Here is a 20,945-nt window from a genome sequence, read left to right on the forward strand (position 1 = left end):
GCGGGGCCGAGGGGCTCCGTGCGCCTTGCGAGGAGGAAGAAAGCCGGCGGGGCCCGCCCCTGCCCGCAGCAGGCACCGTGGCAGCGGGGAGGGCTCGGAGCTGAGGCGGGGCCCCCGCGCCTCTGAGCACCCAGCAGCTGGGCCTGGGCACGCGGGTGTCCCCCCCCCGGGTCAGGGACACAGCCGGCAGCCCGCGCTGCAGTCCCGGCAGCTGGCTCAGAGCTCCTGAAACCCAGGCAAAACAAACCCCTGCCCCGACCCTGCCGGCTTATCTCGGGGCTTGGGGCCTGGGGCTTGTGCCGTGGCCGCAGCTGCAGGGGCGCCGCTCAGAACAGGGGCGTGACCGGCACGTGGGCCTTACAGCAATTAGCTCCGAACAATTAACCCCGATTTACCAAAATCCGAGCCGAAGGGCTCCAAGCGTCCTCTGCCACCAAGCGTCTGCGTAAACGTTAACCCTGCTGTAATCGGGATTATCTCTCTGACCTCAACGCAGTTAGCCTGTTAAAAAAAAATAAAAACAAACAAACAAACAAACAAAAAAACCAGCTCAGAATTAAACCCGGGGCTGAAATCGCCAATTAGTTCACAGCTCCGCTTGTGAGCCCCTCTCGGCTCACGCCGCTGACCGCAGCCGGCGGGGAGTTTCCCGGAGCACGAGGAGGGGTCCGGCGGCCCCGGAGCCCTGCGGCCCCCCCGCCGCGCCGGGCAGCAGCGGGGTGCGGGGCACAGCCCGCCTGCCCCGGGCCCCGCGCGGGGGCGGTGTCGGGCTGCCCGGAGGTGGCTCTGTGGGGGCTGGGGAGGGCAAAGATCGGGAGCGCGATCCGGGCGAGCGGGGCTGGTTGTCAGGGTTTAGCTCGAGGTGCGTTCAGTGCCTGTACGGTTCGTTCGGTGCCGGTTAGGCCCCGGGCTTGAGCAGGTTCCTGGTTCTTCGAGCCCGTGAGCCTGGGGGAGCCGGTGGGTGCGCGGGGGCTCGCAGCCCCGCTTCCCCCTGCCACCAACCAGCTCGTTCCGCCGCGCAGGAACGCTGCCCGCCTCCCCGGGGTGAACCGCCGCAGGGATCCCCGCCTCCCCACGGCCACGGCGCCCTGAGGCGGTAACGAAACCGTCCCGCCGGGCCGGGGACGGCAGCCGGGGGCAGCTCGCGGGCGCGGGGCCGGGAACGCGCCGGGCTCCCCGGGGCCGCCCCGTCCCGGTGCCGGTGCCGGTGCCGTGCTCGGGCCGCGCCGCCGGCCCCGCTCCCGTTGCCATGGCGACGTTGTCAGCGCCCCGCTCCCCCCGCCCCGGCCGCGCGCCGCGCCGCGCCGAGCCCCGCCCCCGCGCCCCGCCTCGGCCAATGGCGCGGCGCCGCCCGGCCGGCTGCCGGGTGACGTCACGGCCGGTGAAAATCCCCCGTGGCCGCGGGAGCGGGGCGGCGCAGCATGGCCAAGCACCACCGCACGCCGGCGCGCTCCGCCGAGCCCGTCATCGAGGTCAAGAGCAAGGTAAGCGCCGGTACCGGTGCCCGGCCGGCAGCTCACGTCGGGGGAGGCAGCGCGCACCGGGCGGCGGCGGCGGCGGCGGCGGCGCGGGAGCCCGGCCGCGATGCGCCCCGCTCCGCTCCGCTCCGCTCCCCGGCGTTGCGGCGGCGCAGCCCGGGGCCTGCCCCCGAGCCCGAGCCCGGCCGCCGCGGAATCCCAATGCGGGGCTGTCGCGGCCGGTGCCGGCCGCGGGAGCACCGCCGGGGCGCGCCCGCCAGGTGTCGGGCAGGCGGGCAGCACGGCCCCGCCGGTGGCCCCGGCCGCGGCCACCCCGCGGCCGCCCCGCGGCCACCCCGCGGCCACCCCGCGGCCAGCTGTGCGCGCTCACCGGGGCGCGCTTCCCGGGGCTGCCAGCAGCCAGCCGTGCCGCCTCCCCCCGCCGCACCTGCCCCCCGCACCCCGATGCGTGCCTGCCCGGCGCATCCCTGCCCGGCTGTGCCTGCGTGCCCAGTCCCGCAGCCGCCACCCCCGGGTTGCGCGCTTGGCCGGCTGCAGCCCGCACAGACGTGCCGCTGCTGGCCCCTTACGAGGTGCTCCTGGTCCCCTGGGGTCCTGCCAGGGGGTGAACTCCAGCCGCGTCCCCCCCCCCCGGGTGCCTCTCGCAGCAGGACGCGGTGGTCTGAAAGGTTTGGGTCCCCAGCCCAAATCCTCCCTGGGGAGAGTTCCTTGCCCCCCGCAGACCCGGTGGGTTTGCGCCAGCTCCTGATTCCCCGCCTCCTCCTAGGGCTTTCCCCGGCTTTGCAGTGACTGTCCCGCTCCATCCCGGGGGGCTTTGCCACGGCACAGCTGGTCCCGCATCCCCGGCACCCGCGCTGGGGCGTGCGGTGCTCTCCTCCCCAGGGTGCACCCAGCACCGCTGCCTGCCCTGCAGGTGCGGTGCCATCCCTCCTGCTGCCTTCCTGAGCCTGTTCTTAATCGGCTTCTCGTTCGTCGTGACCGAAGGAGGCAATAATTAACGCTGCTGCTCACGACGTGCTACAGCAGTACACATGTCACAGGCAAGGGCCTCCTGGTGTCACGGTCCCCCCATGCCGGCTGGGGATAGAGGCTCAGCCAGCCGCTGCCCTGTCTCCAGACTAGCGCCCCGTTAATAACAGGTGGAGGGTCCTGCTGCGCCTTCCTCCAGTGTGCGAGCGCCTTTACCTCCTCTTCCTCCTTCTCTGCAGTTTGATGCTGAGTTTCGCCGTTTCGCCATCAAGCGCTCCAGTGTGGGCACGTTCCAGGACTTCTATCGCCTGCTGCAGAGCGTGCACCAGATCCCCCGCGTGGACGTGCTGCTGGGCTACACGGACGTGCACGGCGACCTGCTGCCCATCAACAATGACGACAACTACCACAAGGCCCTGTCCTCCGCCAACCCCCTCCTCAGGGTCATCATCCAGAAAAAGGGTCAGTAGAAGCCAGAGAAGGGTGCTGGATCCGTCCTCTCCGTGAAAAGAGACGAGCAGGGCAGACAGCATCCCATGCTTCCCGTGCTGGCCGCAGGGCTGGCTCTGTCCCCTCCTGCCACTGCTTTGGTGGATGGCTCGGGAGGAGGTGACACCTCTGCCACCCAGCCTGGCCCCACGCTGCCCGGACAGCAAAGGGAATCCTTGTGCTTTGCCCCATTGAAGTTGCATTTCCAGCTGGGCTTGTGTGGGCTCCCTGAAAACACAGCAGCTGCTGCCAGAGCCCATCCGTCTCCCTGCCCCAAGGTGGGGGAGCCACTGTGTTGTCAGGGCTCTTGGGGCACCACCGGGGGCTTTGCAGGGGGAGGGGGCTCGCCCCCTTCCTGGCTGCCCAGGGCCTTGTCCGGGCTGCAGGAGCGCATACCTGGAGAGCAGCTCGTATCGGAGCGCGAAACAGCCGTGATAGCAGCGTGCCGATCACAGCTGCCTGGTGCTGCAAGGCTGAAAGCCTCCTGGTGACAAATGCCTCGGGTATGTCACCTCTTTGCCGGGGAGATGGAGACAAGCCCTCCTTGCGAGGTCCCCTTCTGCTCAGTTAATAGCACCGAGGCTTTTTAAACATTAAGCAGAAGTGCACGAAGGTGGAGCCTGCTCTAAAAGTCCCAGTGTCCCTGGCACAGTGCCTGGAGCATCCCGCTGGCTCTAGCTCACGCTGTTGGTAAAAAGCCCCTGGGCGAGGGGTGACGCTGTGCTGGGTCTCAGCAACCTACCCCTGCCGGAGAGCCGGGTTTTCCTGGACTCTTGCTGGTGGCGGATGGCCTGAACGTGTTTCCTGCCATGGCCCTGAGGCATGCGGCCAGCAGAGGCCATCCAGGCTGGTGACAAGGGGGGAAACGGAGCCCATGGGGTCCTCCAGGGCCATCCCTACCAGCACCAAACCGTCCCCTCAGCTCAGAGCGATGGACAGACCTGGGCTGCAGCACGGGGAGCAGGTGCTGGGGCTGCCGTGGGAGCATCACTTCTCTTCCAGAGCTGCCTCTCCTGCTGGGAAAAGTCTGTGAGGGTCCGTGGGCGGCCGCGCTGAGCTGGCACAGTGCGGAGAGCGGGTGTCCATGGCCCTGCACCATGGGCAGTGCGATGAGGAGGGCAGGGAGGCGGTGCCGTTGGGTCCCGCTCGCCCTGGCTCCCGGCTGTGCCCGCAGCAGAGGGGCTGCGGGAGGTGTGTGGAGAGGCTGGGAGCAAGCCCCGGGTGAGTCACAGCTGATTTAAAATGGATCCAGGTCATCCCAGGGCTGGGCTGTAGTCAAACCAGTCCAGGTTGGCGGGGAAGGCGGCTGCAGAGCCTCTTTCACATGTTGAGTGTGGGAACTATGCACACGTGTGTGCGCGCGTGTGTGTGTGTGTACATGCTGGGGGGCTCTGGAGCAGCCGGTCCTGCAGCAGGGGCTCAAAAAGCAAATGCTGCAAGCTTGGTTGCTCTCCCTGCCGTCACCCCTTCGGGTGCCTCCTCGGCCAGACTCACGCGCGGAGGTGGTGAAGACGTCCCAGCAGTGCTGTCAGCCTGGCTGGGGGCAGCTCCCCCCCCCCCCCCGGCTAGGCATGGCCCGGGGCGGGCTGGAAGGGCAGGAGAAAGCCCAGCGCGTCCCCAGGGCTTGTCTGCAGGGTGCTGACCTGCCTGGTGTGGCTGCTCCGCGCCCCTCGGAGAGGAGCTGCATGCTGAAATAGCTGTGGGAAAGCCTCCGCCTCCCTTCCCCGAGCTAAAAATAAGCCAGGCAGTGAGTGCAGGGAGATATTTATAACCCAGGAGCCCTGGCAGGCTGGCTTGTCCTGGGAGAAACCCCGCGTCCCCTGGGTGCGGGGTCTCCCCAGAGCCCATGTGGCTGGAACGGGGTCTGGGTGCTGGTGGGGGGCACCTGGAGCATGGTACCCCCTCCGTGGGTGCTGCACCTGGGTGGCACGGGGGATACGCTCCCTTCCCCTTGCTGTGTCACTGGGGCCAGGCTCTCTGTTCCCATTAGCACCTTTTGGAGATCATTTTGGAACGGGGTGCTTTGCTGCATTGCTGGCCGCTGGCGTGGGCTGGGACTGCTTGGCTGGGGCGGGTGCTGCTGGGGCCAGGCTGAATCCAAGCCAGCAATTGCTCTCATGGCAAACGAAGCATTTCATGGGCCTGGCAATGAGGAAGAGCGTGGCCAGCAGCTTGAGGATGCTGTTACCCCCTGAGCAGAGCTGGGGGGATGTGCTGGCAACGCAGCGTGCAGATCTGGGCTCCCCCATGAAAACGGATGGGGAGAAACCAGAGAGGTCCCAGGGGCTGTTCCCTGGCACCCGCGGGATACGGCCAAGGGGGGACGTGGTGGAGCTGGGACCCACAGAGCAGCCACAGGGTGGTCACCCAGGGCATGGTTGAGGGGGATGGAGCCAACCCCCGTCTGGTGGTCATGAAACAAGAGAGAGTGCTGGGAACTGTGGGTTGGGAAGTTTGTGGGGCTGGGGATGCTGCAGCCCAGGGATGGGTCACCAGGAGGTGGGGGTCTCCATCCTCAGTGGTGGCAGGGCTCTGCGGGACATGGCTGTGGCCACGATGATCTGCTGGCAGCGATGGTCCTGCTCCAACAGGGACAAGGGACTTGGGTGCTGTCACGTCCCCCAGTCATATTAGGAGAGCTGAAGCCTGGATTCCCTCTCCTCAAACCCAAACCAGGGCATGGCACCAGCTCCTGGGCTGTTAGAGCCAGCAGCTCCAGTGTTAAGCTGCAGTTTGGCTTAAAGCGTGATTAAGGCTGAATCACTGCCTCGATCCCACTAATCCCGGCTGTGAGTACGCCGGGTAATCCCGGGAGAGGAGATGGGCCTGGAGGAGACAGGCTGCGGGAAGAGCCGGGGGTGATGATCTGGGCGGAAAAAGCTGGTGAGCCCTGGGAGCAGGATGCTTCTCCCGCCCGTTCCTCTGGCACCTGGGGCCAAGGACACGTGGTTGCCCGTGTCCCCAGGAGGTCACGGTGCCAGCTGGCTGGGCACTGCCTGACCGCATCCCCCTTGTTTCCCGCAGCAGAGTCCGATGCCGGCGTCTTCGCCTCCAACTCCTTGCAGCGGAAGAAGAAGGGCCTGCTGCGCCCTGCGCACTACCGGGCCAAGCCTCACCTCCTCATCGGCATGCCCCAGGACTTCCGTCAGATTTCCTCCATCATCGACGTGGACATCCTGCCGGAGACCCACCGCCGCGTGCGGCTCCACAAGCACGGCTCTGACAAGCCGCTAGGCTTCTACATCCGCGATGGCGTCAGCGTGCGCGTGGCCCCGCAGGGTGTCGAGAAGGTGCCCGGCATCTTCATCTCCCGCCTGGTGAAGGGCGGCTTGGCGGAGAGCACGGGGCTGCTGGCAGTGAGCGACGAGATCCTGGAGGTCAATGGCATCGACGTGGCCGGCAAGTCCCTGGACCAGGTGACGGACATGATGGTGGCCAACAGCCACAACCTCATCATCACCGTCAAGCCGGCCAACCAGCGCAACAACGTCATCCGCAGCAGCAAGGCCTCGGGCAGCTCGGGCATGTCCACAGACAGCACCCCCAGCCAGCAGACCCCCAGCCCGGCCTCGCAGTACCTGAGCAACTACAGCACGGCTGAAAGCGACGAGGAGGGCGACCTGGTCATCGAGAGTGACAGCGCGCCCCACTACATCCCCGGGGGCTGCCCCAACGGGGGCCCCACGGACGGACCCCTGCAGCGCAGCCTGTCCCCGCACAGCTCGCGGGGCTCCCTGCAGTCCCTGGGCAGCCACGACGGCAGCCCCGGCCGGGGCAGCGTGCGGGAGGACGGCACCCTGCTCACCCTATAGCCGCGGGGCCGTGCTCCCGCACTGCCCTTCACAGCTGGCCGGGTTTCCGCGCAGCCGGACTGGTTGTGGGCACCGGGGAGACGGCGGGGGCCGAGCGGGGCTGCCCCTGCCCTCTCTCGCTGCGCTGGGTCCCCAGGGCAGCACCTGCTCCCACCGGGCACTGCCTGCCTGAGCACCTCGCCTCCCGCCCCGCTTCTTCCGAACGAGTGGGGTTTTTAATTGTTTTATCAGAATACGCATCACTGAGTAATATATTGCAATGGACAGTAAAACCTTTTATAGAAAGCACCCCGCTTGTCCGTGGTTCGCGTCTCTGCAGGGGCCAGCACCAGGCCCCAGCCGCCCCGAGGTGCTGCTCCCCCTCCAGGGCAGCAAATGGCCTCTGCCGCAGGACAGGGCAGGCACTTTCCCTGCAATGACCCTACAGTACCCCCTGGCATGCACTGTGCCATTGCTGCTGCTTGGGGTGGCCCCGGTAAGGCCCATCGTGGGGAGTTTTGGAAGGACGCTGGGGCACATCATCTCCCTGCGCCCCTCTGTCCCGCTGCATATGTCCAGGCACAGGGAGCCTCGCCAGGTCCTCCCAGCCTGCTGCGGGCACATTCCCACCTTGTCCCCTCCACGGTCCCCTCACTGTCCCCCGGTGATGCCTGCAGGGACATGGGTGGCCCCCAGGCTGGCAGCAGCACCCAGCCCCAGTAATTGCTGCGGGGGATGGCGCAGCTCCATCCTCCTCCAGCCCCGAGCTCGGGAGGCCCAAGCCACACAGGAGAGGGTGGGGGGAAGCTGCTGCCTTGGTTTAGCAGTGATGCCCAACATCGGCTCTCCCAGCCCCTTTGCCCAGGGCCCAACCAACACAGGGTCCTCCTGTGGGTGCGGCGGTGCAGGGCGTGTGGTGGCACCTGGCCGACGGGAGGAGGAGGAGGAGGAGGAGGACCTTCAGTCCTCTGGGACTGCGAGGGCTGAGCTGGGAGCAGCTCCCTGTGGCCACTGAGCAAGGCCCTAGACGGGCAAGACAGCAAACCAGACAGCAGAGCTGGTTAGTCCAGGCTTGTTTACAGCAGGGAAGTGCATGGGGGCTGGCACACACGGCCCCAAGGCTACCCACAACAGGGCCAGTGCTGTTCTAAGCACGGCCCTCATCCAGCCAGCTCAGCCTTGCGGCAGCGATGCCCTGAGGAACAGCCCCACGGGAGCACGAGGTCATTTTCCAGCTGGCACCTTGCCTCCTCCAGCCCCCGAGCACTGAAAGCTTCCTTGGGGCTTGGCAGAAGCAACAGCCCCAACAGCCCAGGGCACTGCAGGGCTGCGGACACAGGGCGAGGCTGCCCTGCAACATCCCACTGCCCTGGCAAGCCCCAAATCCTGCTCAAGGATCGAGCCACCCCCTGCAACAAGGCAGCTGCATACAGCATTCGCTCCCCACCCTGTGCAGCGGTGGTGGCAACCCCATGGCTGGAGATGTTCCAAACCCCGCTGGGCAAGGCCCGGCCCAAGGCACTGGGCTGAAGACGGCACTGGTGGGGTTTCCGTGCACGTTCAGTGACTCCACTCCAAGTTCACCAATATGTCCCTGCGCCCGAGCCCTGTAAAACCTAATCCCTCAGGCCATCCCGTGCAGGGGGACTCATGTCTCTCCCCCTGGTTGCACCACATCAATGCTGCTGGTTTCTGCTGCCCATCACCACCCCTCAGGCTCTGCTGAGCCCACTGGGAGCTGCACAGACACCAGCGGAGGGAAACACTGCTTTATTGGAGCACATCCTGCCCCACAGACAGCAAAAGCCTCTCCAGACACCCTACCAGATCCCCCTGCTGCCACTCCAGCTCTTCCTGGGTGAGAAGGACTGGAGTTGTGTTCCTCTTTGCTGTCTTCAAGCTGCTGAGCGCATCCAGCAGGTCAGAGGGTGCAGAGGCACGGGCTGCATGCTTGGGCTGGGTCAGCGCAGAGGCCCAGGGCACACGTGGCAGCCATGCAGTGCGAGGCTCTGCGTGGCCGCTGGTCAGGCTGCTCTGCGTGCAGCCAAGTCTGCAAGTGCCCAGAATGAGCCATGACCTCGGAGGAAGAGAGGGACAAGAAACTGCAGAGGCAGCAGCATGGGAGACCTCCTATGAGTTTATAGAAATGGGAAAAGAAGAGGTGATGAGATCTGTGCCATGGACTCAGAGCAGACGGCTGATCTCTGTGAGAAGTCAAGCAGCACAGAGGCAACTGTTTCTCCACGCTGCACAACAGAGCAAATTAGCTCATCTCCCTCCCTTTTTCCTGGATGAGACACAGCACTGGAAGCAAAAGCAAGAGGTGCCAACTGCATTTCAGCACAGTATGGGCACCCCCATGGGCCCAAAGTCCTGAACCTGTGTTCTTCTCCTTCCCTCCCAAACTCTCAGCCCTTCCCAGGGATGAAGGATGCTTGAGCAGAGCAGCACAACACACCTAGCCCCAACAGCTCAGGAGTCCATCTTGATGAAGACCTTGGGCCTTGAGAAAATTTTGAGGGCCTCCTCTATCTGGGAGAGCTTCCTCTCAAGCTCTACCCGCCTCTTCTGAATGCTGAGGGTGTCTGCACGCACTGGCAGCATCACCAGGTCCTTTAGCAGCTGCTCCTGGCCTGGAAGGAAAAAAAAATAAATCTGGATGAGTGGAAGAGGAAAGGAATTTGTCTTTTTCCTAACACTATACCCTCATTTTCAGTCATGAAACGGTGGCAGCAGTCGAACAAGGACCTTGAGAGAATACCCACCCCTGGCTTCAAAAAACAACCGGACGAGGACCAAAGCCACAGTTTTGAGAAACCTCTGCTGTGAGCTAGGGTTGGACTAGAGACCTCTGAAGGCCCCTTCCAACCAAAACTGTTCTTTCATTTTAACAGCAACAGTAACCCAAAGCTCAGGTCCCCTGGGCAGAGCCAGCCTTGTAACCCACATTTCCCACCAAGCTGAAGGAGATTGCTCCTTCCACACACACAGATCAAGTGCAGTGATTCCTGCACTATCCCAGAAACGTGCCTTATTTCAGCCTCTCTCCAAGTGGCAGGAAATCAGGTGGCAAGCCAGTGCCCCAGAACTCTGCTTTCCCCTAATCCTAACTATTTTTCCGAGCTGGAATCCCTGCTTCTTTTCCTCTTACTCTGCTTCAGATTGCTGAGCGTCTCCAGCCGCTGGCCCTCCGGCATCATGGTATGACCAGGTGGCGTGTCAGGATCTGGCAGGCTTCGCAGCTGCTCCTCCATCTGTCTGCGCCACAGCTCCTTCCTCTCCAGCAGGCTGTCAAGGCAAATGAAAGCCCACGTCAGCACATCTGGCAAGAATGACTGCCCAAGAATCGAGCCCTTTGAGCCCCGCTGGTCTCCGTGTTGCTGCCAGAGGACTACAGAAGCCAAGGTCTGGCAGCACCCCCACCCGTCTGCTGGCTTATGCTCAGGGCTTCTGCTCTTTGCTTCTGGTCCAGAACATGGAGTCCTCTCAAAAACATCCATGGGCCAACGATGGAATGAAGTTGGACAAAGTGGATGCTGGCAGAGAAGGGCAGACACAGCAAACAGCCAAAGGACTCATACAGTGGCCTGTCCTAGAAAAGGGTCACCCAGGAGCTGTTGGGGGCCCCAGAACTGCTTTTCACTCAGAACCCGAAAATGCAAGTCACTAGTTGGATGCTCCTCAGACTCCGGGTCCAAGGCAGGATGAATGCTTGCAAAGCAAACCAAGCTATCTGCCTCTGAAAACAAGCCTTTTAACACCAAAGATCACGTGAAGCAAGGCCTGCAAAGGGGCAGGAGCACATTTCTCAGAGCACACAGAGCATCCAAGTTAGCATCATTGTAACAATGGCCAGCAAGGAAGGAGGAGACAAAATCCTTTCCAAGCCCAGTCACATCGGCCATGGGGTGCTTGTTAAATGAAGAATTCAGCAAGTTTTGCATTTATTCCCCCAGGCCACAATCAATCGCACTGCCAGCATATGGTGAGAGACTCTGGCCCCTGCTCCCCAGGCCTCTGTCTACGCAGAAGTTGGGGGATGTAGTGAAGGGAGGTGGGGTCATGGCAGAAACTGTCATGGACCAGACAGGGGCATACATACTACTGGGGGACGTGGCCCTTTTGCTTGGCGTTGTACTCCTCCTGCTCCCGGTGCCTCTGTTCCAGCAGCTCAGCCATCGCCTGCAGTGACTGGGAGCGCCGCAGCGGGGCCCGCTTGGCATTGCGGGCGTTGTGCTTAATGAAGTCAATGCTCCTGCCCTCCACCTGGATCTGAAAGGAGAAGGGGAGGCAGCAGGAGCTTGCTTAGCACACACAGGCAACTGCCCTTGTCCCCATGAGAGAGAAAGCAAACAGGTACTTGCATGAGACGCTAAACTGCAGGTGTACTACAGCAGGATGGACGCACCCTCAGCCTGTGCCATCTCAGGAGTCAGAGCCATAGACAGGCAGTAGCTATGGCCATGGTTTGAGAAGGCAGGCACCAAAAAAAAAAGCAAAACCTAAAAAACGCCTTTTTGAAGTCCTAAAGCTGACTCCACATGAAGTGTATGAAGCAGGAGCAATGCACAAGTGACAGAAACCCCTGGGAGCCCACAGGTAGATCGCAACTCACCTTGGTTTCAGCACCTAGTGCCTCTGGAGCCTCTGTGCCTGCACCTGCTTTCATTCTGGCAAGGTTTGGGGAAAGTGGTCTGCATGGCTTGATCCCAGGGCCACAGCGAGAATATGCCCTCAGGAACTTCAAAGTCTCTGGATTCGGAGGCGGGGAGCTCTCCTGGGAAAGGCGAGAAGAGACAGGCTACTGGAGGGATGCTGCAGCAAAGAGAAACCCAACGGGCAAAGTTTGTGTGGTCAACCACAAGCTCAGCCGTGAGTTTCCAGTTGACAACTGACAACATGCTCTTTCTTCCACAGTTTGGCAGAAGCTCTTGGGAGAAGGCAATCCGTACATGAATCACAGCCAGCAAAGGCCAAACCAGACTGCTTATGGCAACAAATCCAGACCTGGCAAATGAACTTTGTAAGGAACACTAAAAAAAGAAAAAAGGCCTGCAGAAACATACATGTGGATCACAAGCATATGTAGCATTGACCAGAGAGTCCCTCTCTAGTGAATAATCCTGTAGGCATGAAAGGAAAGCAACATCAGGTAGATAACCCTACAGAGATACCTACCAGTGCGAGGGACAATCTAAATGGACAGTCCAAACTGGCAATGATCATGACTCCTTAGAAAGCAGAAATCTTTCTGTGAAAAGTGCAAATTCCAGAGTGGAGTGAGTGTGCTGAGAGTTGAAATACGGAGTTGTGGTTTAACCCTGGCAGGCAGCTAAGTACCGCACAGCCAGTTGCTCACTCTCCCCAGGTGGGATGGAGGAGAGAATTGGAATGGTAAAAGTGCAAGACCTCATGGGTTGAGATAAAGACAGTTTACTAGGTAAAGCAAAAGCCACACATGCAAACAAAGCAAACCAAGGAATTAATTTGCTACTTCCCATCAGCAGGCAGGTGTTCAGCACTTCCAGTAAAGCGGGGATCATCACGCATTATGTTTTCTTGGGAAGAAAAACACCATCACTCCCCCTTCCTCCTTCCTTATCCCAGCTTTTATTGCTGACCATGATGCCACATGGCCTGGGACATCCCTTTGGCCAGCTGGGGTCAGCTGTCCTGTCTGTGTCCCCTCTCAGCTTCTTGTGCACCCCCAGCCTCCTTGCTGGCCACCTCCATAAATCCAAGGAATACTGCAGAGACCTGCTATAGCAAGCTTTAATGAAATGACACAGGGGGGCATGAAGCTGGCAGACACACAAATTAGATGCTGTTCTCAAGTGCTGCTCCGTTTTGCACCCTGAATCTGTGGTTGCCCTATGTTGGACAGAAAGAGGAGTGAAGAGCGAGGGAGTCTGGTAGTTTGGGGAGGGCGGAACTGCATCTGGGAGGCATTGTCAGAGGTATTGGCTAGCTTCAGAACAAGGTGACGCTGTCTGATGTCTAACAGGCAGTTTGTGACAAGTCAGTCTGAGGTAGTTCTCAAACAGACCCTGAAAACTGCAAGTCAGCTCTGTGACAAGCAGGTGACCTTACACTAAGTACAAGTGGCACACTGCTCTGCTCTTGGAACTGACAGAGCTATACATGGCAGCCTCCAAAACTTTGCCCAAGGTCTTGGATGCTCTGTCAGCTGACCTGCAGTCCTCTTGAGGCACATCCCTCCTTGCTCGGTGTAGTTAGCTTGGCAGACCTGACTGAATACTGAAGGTTGGGTAGGACAGTAACATCAGTCATTTTGACATTAGGACTAGGTTGGTGCTGTATGCAGTGCCCTCAGCACTGCCTAAACTGATCACACTCCAAAGATGATCAGTCTTTCTTCAGCAGGAGCCAGGAGACTCAGATCTCTCCAATAAGTTAATGAAAAGTGCTTTTAACTACTGGGGTTGGTTAGAAGTCAAAAAAAAAAGTTTGTAATCTTAGGAGGGTACTAGCAGATTGCAGTGCACCCTGTCTGCCTTCATGGGAGCACTGGGAGAGTGCTAGAGCCCTTGTCAAAGCAGCTGCTACAGTTTACAGCCTCAGGGACAGAGGACAGAAGAAAAACTCAACGCTAGACTCCCAAGACCTAAGAACCAATTTCATCTCTTAGCAGAAGCTCCACAGAAGGTGGATATCCTTTGGAGGGAACACAGAAGCTCTAGGAGGGCTACACCAACAGTTAAAGCAACAAGAGTCAGCTCCAGGACTTCCAAATCCACAGAGCCCAAGTAACACACCAAAAAGAAACTGTCTACAAAGAGACCATCCCCACCCCCCCCAAACAAAGAAACAAAAACACCTATCTCAATCATTCTATCATCCTCTAATCCAGATGATTTGTTAAACAATACAAACAAGGTTTGTACTCCTGAAGCACATGTTGGCTTGCTCCTGTGTGTGGAAGGGTCACAGATACCAGAAAGAAGGTTGGCAGCACACCAGAAAGAGGGGATATAATGTTTGGAACCACTAGCTTGGAAGGCATCTTGCCAATTTTTGTGGTCCTTATCAGTACATATGATGAATCGAAAGTTGGCTCAAGGGCCACAAACTGGAGGGAAGCAATGCAGAGATTAGGAGGAACCTGAAGGCTCCAGCTCAGCAATGGAGCACCAAGAAAGGGCTTGCGTAAGTGGTGATGCTTGAGGCATTACCCAGCTTCTTTGGTGAGGCGTTTCGGTGGGTTTTGGAAGTCCCTCCAACAGAGGCACCATGTATTCCAGGTATTCACCAGGGGAGAAAAAAATATCCAGAGAAAGAAATAAGCCAAAAGCAAAACTACACAAAACCAGACAGCTACTCAGAACAGAAGCTATAAATGTTTCAGATCAGCTACACAGCTGATAAACCTGAGGAAACATGGCACAGCCCCACATCTCTCCTACCACAAGCACAGGTACAGAGGCTGGGTTGCACTGGAGCCAGGAGACCTCCGTCTTGGCTGCCTGGTAGATGTTTGTGTGCCCCCACTGCTCAGTGGTTATTCACCAGGACAAGCGCTTGAAGAATAATACGGAGATATGGCCCACTGTGGATCCAAAGGGTCCTAAGAGCTGGACCCAAGTTTGCAGCAGCCTGAAGGCTGACCTCTCCTCCTCTGTCCTAGTTCCGTGCAGAAATGGTGAGAGCAATGATCTTTGGGGCAGAACACCACAGCTTCCTGGCATAACCCCCAGACAAGAGTTGCCCCAAACACTGTAAAGCTGGAAAGCCAGCTGGATGCACCCCAAGACAGGGATATGTTATAAAGGCACTGCGCTGCCCCAGGAATCACCTTTAGATCTCTACAACAAAAGGGCCAAACAGGAGCCTGCAGGCAGTGGGTGTGATGAAATTTTCCCCTTCTCACCTGCATCCCAGGCCAGGAGAGTTCAAGAGCTCAGCGGGTACCCACCTGCAGTCTGGCCTTCACCTTTGACTCCACATTCTCATATTTCTGGGATTTCCACAGAGCTTTCACAGGCTTGGGCTGGCTGTGCTCCCGGGCTCGCTCCTTCTCTTTGCACTGCTTCTGAATTTCCTTTATTCGCCTCACATTTTCCTTCTCATGGTCCTTGGACTCTTTCCCTGCACAGCAAGGGGAGATGCGGCCTTCAGCCTTCAAACACTGCCAGTGGATATGGACTCCTGGAGCACGGCACCAGAGCTGACAGCTCCATCTCCAAAGCTGCCCACAGAAATAACAAGCTCTCCCCTTTCCTGCAGACTAGACAATCTGTGCATTTTTCCAATGTTAGACGCACACTCCTGTGCTGACCCTGTTCTGGGCAGATCTCAACTGGCCCAACCAAATCCTCTTGCATTCCCCTCCTGTTTTGGCACAGGACTTGTGGTAGCCACCAGCTGGCAAACACCACGCTGGCACCAGGTAGAGCTCGGGGCAGCACCAGGACACGAAGCCAATTAAGTGACAGCCAGTGCTCACCTTTACCTCCTTCCTGGACCTCTGACTTTACTCTAGGCGTCTTCCCTGAAGAAGGGAACACCTTTTGCAAAGGTGTCCTCAGTAGCCACATGTATGAACCATCTTCCCGAATCCTGCCTGGCTTCAGTAACAAGGAATTCCCTGGGTTAAACATGCTCTATACATTAAGATTTCAAGAACAGCTAGTAGCAAACTAGTAGCAAAGTTCACTAGTAACAAACTAGAAACTATGGATTTATTTCTAGCATCTCTCAGCAGTCTCTCATCCATGACTGGCTGCTCAGTCCAAATTAAACAGTGTCTTCCTGCAGTCCTTCTTCCCACTGCAGACCTTGGCCAGACTGGACTGAGGGAGGCCACAGCAGCACAGGCAATGGCCCAGGGATACCACTGCCAGCCCGCAGGGCGAAGACAGGAGATAAGGTGACTGGCCCTGTGAAGCTCGAGCTCTCCTTGGGCAGCAGAGCTGAGGAATCCACCCAAATCCCTGGAGCATCATCCCTGGCTCCAAGTGCAGGTCATGTCAGCAAGGGCTCAGCTGTACTTACTCTTCACTGGCAGCCCCCCACCAAGGGAGAGCCCCTCCAGCTGCAGCAGCAGACTGAGTGTCCCCTTCTGCCCCTTCTCCAGAAAGTCCTTTCCACTGGGCCGAATGCGAGGGGCTGGCTGGAGCTGGCGGGCACTGCTCAAAGCATGATGTGAGCTGGGAGGTAGGTCCAGGGGGGCAGAGTTAAAATCCAGTTTCTGAGCATTTCCTTCCAGCCTCCCTCGAGCTACAGAGAAAGAAGAAGGAAAGGGAAGGAGAGAAGCAGATTATCAGGATTTTACCTCATGTTTTTCTTCAACTACAACTTCAACTGCAAGCAATGTTGAAGGTCCCCCTCCACCTCTGCCTCATGTTTTCCCATCTTTCAACCAGCTGTAGGGAGCACCTCACTTTCACTGGCGAGGCAGCAGAAGCACCCCTGCATTGGTGTGGGTTAGAGGCCAAGACTATTGAGCACAACAAAGAATAAGGACAGAAAATGGGCAAGCTGCATCATGCTGAAGTCCAAAAATGCACATCCATAACATAGCACTTGAGGACTCACCTGAAAAGGGGCGTCTATAGCAGTTCGGAAAAAGTGTAGGGTCTGGAGGAATGGGCCCAGAGATCTTGGATGGCCCTTCACACATCCTGCTCTCTGTCTCTGCAACAGAAACCAACCATCACTGAGAATGGATTTGAACAGGGCTCATGGAGCCACTGCAAAGCTGCATTTAATGTGTATGTGAACTTCTGACCTTCCCTAGACAGCTCAAATGGACTCCATGGAGGTGAGGCAAGGGATAGAGCAGCACTGTCGCTATTGTGAGACTAACCAGCATTGATCCTGAAATGTCTGTGGTTGTTGTAATACCAGTATCTTCAGCACGGAAAATCTTTCCTGACTTTGCTCTTCTATACAGGACAGTCTGATATACATACACAAGCATGAGCCAGGCCGTTTTAACTGCCCTGCGTACCTTTAGTGCACACAAAACACAAGGTAGATTGACAGCAGCCAACACCTATTTCCTTGCCCACTGAGATCTTTTGGATAGCACCTTTTCCCTGTAGGAAATGAACTTGAAGGACTTGCTCCTTGCTCAGAATATGAGGATTCAAATGGAGACGCTGCACTGACAAGCACAGGCTGATGGTGTTTTGGACGATGCCACTAGAGCTCAATAAGTCATCGGAGTCATGCCATGATTTTGACAGGAGCCATGTCAGCTTGACTGGAGTCATTGCTGCAACAGCTGGGGTTACAGCCTGCATAGCCTGACTCCTGAGACAGTAATTTAAAGATTTCAGAGACAACTCTACTGAAAGAGCCCCTTTTTAGAATCCTCAGCATGCCAGCACTGATGGGACACAGCATCTTCAGTTTAATTTATAAACCAATAAATGATCAGTACAAGGCTGAGTGAGCCTGAGTCATAGCAACTAATGCACTGCCGTCTTCCCTGTTAAATCACCCTTGTTGACATGAGACCCATTAGCAAAAAGCTATTACTTATCTCCCAGACACAACTGCAGAGGCAATGTAAGCAATGCTGACTCCTGCACACCAGCAAGCATGTCCAGTGGCTTGTTTGTACCCAGCTACCCTGGAAAAGCTATTTCTGAAGAGCTTCAGATACGGACTCTCAGACTGCAATAAAAGGGCATTGTTTTCTTATTGTTTAATATCCTTTAAAATGAATCCAACTAAGCCAGAACAGGCTCTCTCATTCTAGAAAAACTGTTTACCAAGAGATTACTCCAGAATAACTACTGGCCTTGAAACTCACATCTGATCTTGATCTGAACTCACCTTCAAACACAGTAATTTACACACAGAATGACAGACTGGAATCAGGACCTGTAACAGAGCAGACAATTAGTGCGGGGGATTGAAGGAGGAAAGGCAAGCTGATGGGAGGTGGGGGATGGAAGGCTCATTTATACCTTAAAACAAGTCACATTTCACATCCCAACAGCACCCTGCCCTGCTGCAGGGAATTTGCAAATGACACCCACTCCCTGATTTGCAAGTCACATCGCCTCTGGATTTGGATCTTGCAAGATCAGACAACCTTATTACAATAGCAAGTGCTTTGCCCATCTAGGCACCTACAGCGCACCCACCCATGCAGGACACAAGCCACCAGCATCTGTGTCACCTGGCCCCAGGACGAAGCAGCCAAGCCTCCAGCTCCCAAGCACAGACTTTCTAGGTGGCTGCTCTGCTCCTGCTGACCACGGGTGTATTTGAACAGAGCTGAGAACTAAGCAGCTCCCTCTGCCAGCAGGGGATGTGCAGACCTCCTCCACTGCTGCTCCCACCCTTTTGCTTCATCTCTTGTGACAGCTCTGTAGCTGAGATGGCCCTGATCTGAGCCGACTTAACTCACTACACCTGCAAAAACAACCCACTTCTTTTGCTGTTTTAGTTTTCAGCCTGTTTAACATTCTGCCCAAATGTAACCTGGCTGTTGCCTCCACAAGGGGATCAGAGAAGCACTGGGGCAAGCACAAGGGAAGCAGCAGGAACATCCACCTACGAACACCGAGGATGAAACAGGACCAGTCCTTTTCAGCTGTGACCTGACAGCTGGCTCAGCCAAACTCATTTGTACGCAGAAAAGCATCTCTATCAGTGTGTTAGAAACTGAAACGTCAAAAGTATCTGACCTGTTGCCACTAGAAAGACACTATTTAAAGCCTCCACACAGGCTAGGGCCTCTCGGAAATGTAGGCAGACTCCACAAACTCAGTCCAATTAAGTCTAGGTAAACAAATTCATGTGTGCAACTTCTTAACCCAGTGCCAGTCTGCAGAGCAAGCCAGGGAAGCAGCTCCTGGCCACAGGGCTCACCTGAAGTCAGCATGGCTACAGAGGAGGTGTCACCAGTTTCCAAAGTAACCAAGCGCATACAGCATTCCTTACTCATCCTGTCTGAGCCCAGCTGGCTTCCCTCCCTTCCCCTCCAGGACTACAACTTAATCCTGACCTGGGAGTCAGGAAAATGCAGTCTCCAGCCCTACCTCTTCTCAGAGAGTTCAAGAGCTCAGTGGGCACTCACCTGGCCTGGGTCCCTGGCCAGGAAGCTCCTGCCACACGCAGAGCTGAAACAAGCTTTATGCTTCTACAAGTCAACCTCTGCAAAAAGGACAGAAAAAAAAGATCCCTCAATGAACTGTGATAAGCAGAGCAATTCATCAGAAACAAATCAAACGGCTAGTCTCAATGCAGCTGTTCTTGGCTGTTTATTTCCTTCCTCCACTTCTGGCTGAAATGGACAGAAATAGTGGAATAACCTCAGGGCCCCAAGGCTGCATTAAAGCCAGGTGGCACACAGACCTGAGCAGATACCTAGCACAGGAACCCCAAGGTAAAACCAGGGGTCAGGAAGTGTGGTCACAAGAGCAAACGCTTCAGAACAAGAGGGACTGAGTTTGCTCCTCCTTCAGCCAAGGGCCGAAGCCTCCCTTGCTTCCAGGATGAGGGGGTTCAGCACCCAGCATGAACCTATTTGACAGGAAGGGGAAAAAGGGAAATGAAGACGGAAGAGAAGGGCAGGGTTGAACAGGGCAGTTTCCCTCACCCCTGGAGTCCAGGCGATGCCTAATGTACATTTATGTACTGTAAGCCTACCCAGGGATGTTGGTCTGTGCCAACACCTCCTCCTTGCTACTCATTGCAAATTGCAAGGGGAGAGATTAATTCTCCCCTTTTAATGCTATTCTCAATGCAGCTCCCTCGGATACCACCAGCTCTTCCCCACCTGCGGGTCTCCAAGGCCTATTTTCTGTCTCTCTGGAAACACAGGGGGCCAGGTACTGCCACCCGCGGTACTGGCATTTGCACGTAGGACATCTGTTCCCTCCTAGGGCACGCATCCACCTCCAGCCCGTTAGGAACAAAGCCAGTTATCAGGCTGCCAAGGAGTCAAAGGCACGTCCTGCAGCAGCATCCTGCGGTGGAGGTGAACGCAGGCCGTGCTCAGCGCTGCGAGGAAGCCGGAGACTGAGGTGGGTCTGTCAGAGCACCAACACGGCTGCAGCCAAAGCCTCTCCGAGTAGGACAAGAGAGCGGAGGAGGAGGACGCAGGAGGACGGATGAGCTGCGTGCTGAGGTTACAGGACCTCACGTGCAACAACGAGTTCAGGGACAGCCTGCTGCCTCCACCGGCTGTTTTTTTTTATGGGAAATCAACACAAAACCTGGTTTGGGGCTCATGCCGAGACACAAAGCTCCGCCGCACGACACCTGGACAGCCCAGGAAAACATCTCTTGCCTCCTTTTGTTCCCCATGCGTCCGGGAAGAGAGCAGGGTGCTGGCGCCTGGCAAACCCGCAGCGCTTCGGGGCTGCCAGGAGCCCCCGGAGCCGCTCCCGGAGCCCGAGCCGAGCGCCCCCCCCCCCCCGCTCCGTGCGGCCGCCAGCCCGGCTCCCCCGCGGCGCGCCCACCCCGAGGCCCTCGGGCCTCGCCACGCCGCCTCCGCCGCCCCCGGGCCCCTCACGGCCGCCAGGCCCCGGGGCCGGCCGCACGCACCCGCCCGCTGCTGGGGCCCGGCCCGGCCCGGCCCGCACGGAGCCGCCGCGCTCCCCGGCAACGGCCGCTTCCGCCGGGCCGGGGGGGCCGGGCCGGGCCGGGCCGGGCCGGGAGGGGCGTGGGGGCGGCGGGGAGCAGCGGGCTGCCGGGGGGTGGGGTCTGGGCCCCCCCCCCCCCTTTGATCAGTTCCCCGGGGAAGTGCTCAAAACCCATTTCGCTGGTTTTCCTCCAGAAGATCCCTGCGGGGCCAGCTGCCTGCCGTCCCCCCCCAGGTTCCCCTGATGAACCCTCCCGTGGAGGAGGGCGCCCTGCTGATGGCTCCTCCACGGGTCTTGTGTTCAGGCTCTGCTGGGCACGGGTGGCTAGCCCCCGATGCAGGAGCTGAGAGCCCTGGGTTTGGGATCACCCCACGCTGATGTGGCTGGGCAGAGCTAATACCTTTACACCTACAAAATACCTCCAATTTATACCCCCCCCCCCTTAATTTTTTTAACAGAAGTTCTCAAGTATGTGCAATAGATTGTTTCAGGCTGGGCTAAGAGCGAAGCCGGAGGGAAGGGGAGATTGCAAGGTACAAACCGCACTTCCCATCTGTTGGTTTTTCAGGGGCTGTGCTGCGTGTTGCCCCTTGCTGCCCCCGCTGACAGCTTGCCTGCAGGCTGCCTGTGGAGCATTCAGCGTTCCAGCATCC

General features: G+C 58.2%; 2 protein-coding genes across 13 annotated transcripts; one reads left to right on the top strand and one right to left on the bottom strand.

Annotated features, from left to right (window-relative positions):
- Window positions 1-1,321: 1,321 nt before the first annotated feature.
- PARD6A (par-6 family cell polarity regulator alpha) lies at window positions 1,322-7,764 on the top strand. Its single transcript, XM_083852292.1, is given in 4 exon segments — window positions 1,322-1,414; window positions 1,416-1,484; window positions 2,687-2,909; window positions 5,961-7,764. Coding segments are annotated over 4 exon segments (1,158 nt in total). The 5' UTR covers window positions 1,322-1,336; the 3' UTR covers window positions 6,749-7,764.
- Window positions 7,765-8,482: 718 nt separating this feature from the next.
- Window positions 8,483-20,387, bottom strand: ENKD1 (enkurin domain containing 1). Of its 12 annotated transcripts, XM_083852306.1 has the most exons (11): window positions 20,255-20,387; window positions 18,783-18,859; window positions 17,531-17,578; window positions 16,283-16,381; window positions 15,740-15,964; window positions 14,661-14,833; window positions 11,343-11,504; window positions 10,830-10,999; window positions 9,879-10,015; window positions 9,186-9,360; window positions 8,483-8,857 (listed from the first exon to the last, which is right to left on the bottom strand). In XM_083852306.1, the coding sequence occupies exons 4-10, from the start codon at window positions 16,365-16,367 to the stop codon at window positions 9,200-9,202; spliced, it is 1,113 nt and encodes a 370-aa protein (XP_083708432.1). In that variant the 5' UTR covers window positions 16,368-16,381; window positions 17,531-17,578; window positions 18,783-18,859; window positions 20,255-20,387; the 3' UTR covers window positions 8,483-8,857; window positions 9,186-9,199. The 12 variants fall into 12 exon arrangements, with proteins under 12 accessions (XP_083708432.1, XP_083708423.1, XP_083708427.1 ...); XM_083852297.1 differs by having other exon boundaries at window positions 8,847-9,360; XM_083852301.1 differs by lacking the exon at window positions 20,255-20,387 and adding an exon at window positions 19,998-20,121 and having other exon boundaries at window positions 8,847-9,360.
- Between the last annotated feature and the right edge of the window lie 558 nt (window positions 20,388-20,945).

The sequence above is a fragment of the Anser anser genome (genome assembly GCF_964211835.1).
Source record: "Anser anser genome assembly, chromosome: 11".
Taxonomy (NCBI): Eukaryota; Metazoa; Chordata; class Aves; order Anseriformes; family Anatidae; genus Anser; species Anser anser.

Bases quoted from the DNA above. Each gene is read 5' to 3' on its own strand.
- ENKD1 (XM_083852306.1), bottom strand. From the start codon at position 16,367: ATGTGTGAAGGGCCATCCAAGATCTCTGGGCCCATTCCTCCAGACCCT. The intron at 11,000-11,342 runs GTGAGTTGCGAT...TTCTCCTTTCAG, and splicing joins CACTAGGTGCTGAAACCAAG to ATCCAGGTGGAGGGCAGGAG. The intron at 10,016-10,829 runs GTATGTATGCCC...TTGCCTTGACAG, and splicing joins AAGGGCCACGTCCCCCAGTA to CCTGCTGGAGAGGAAGGAGC.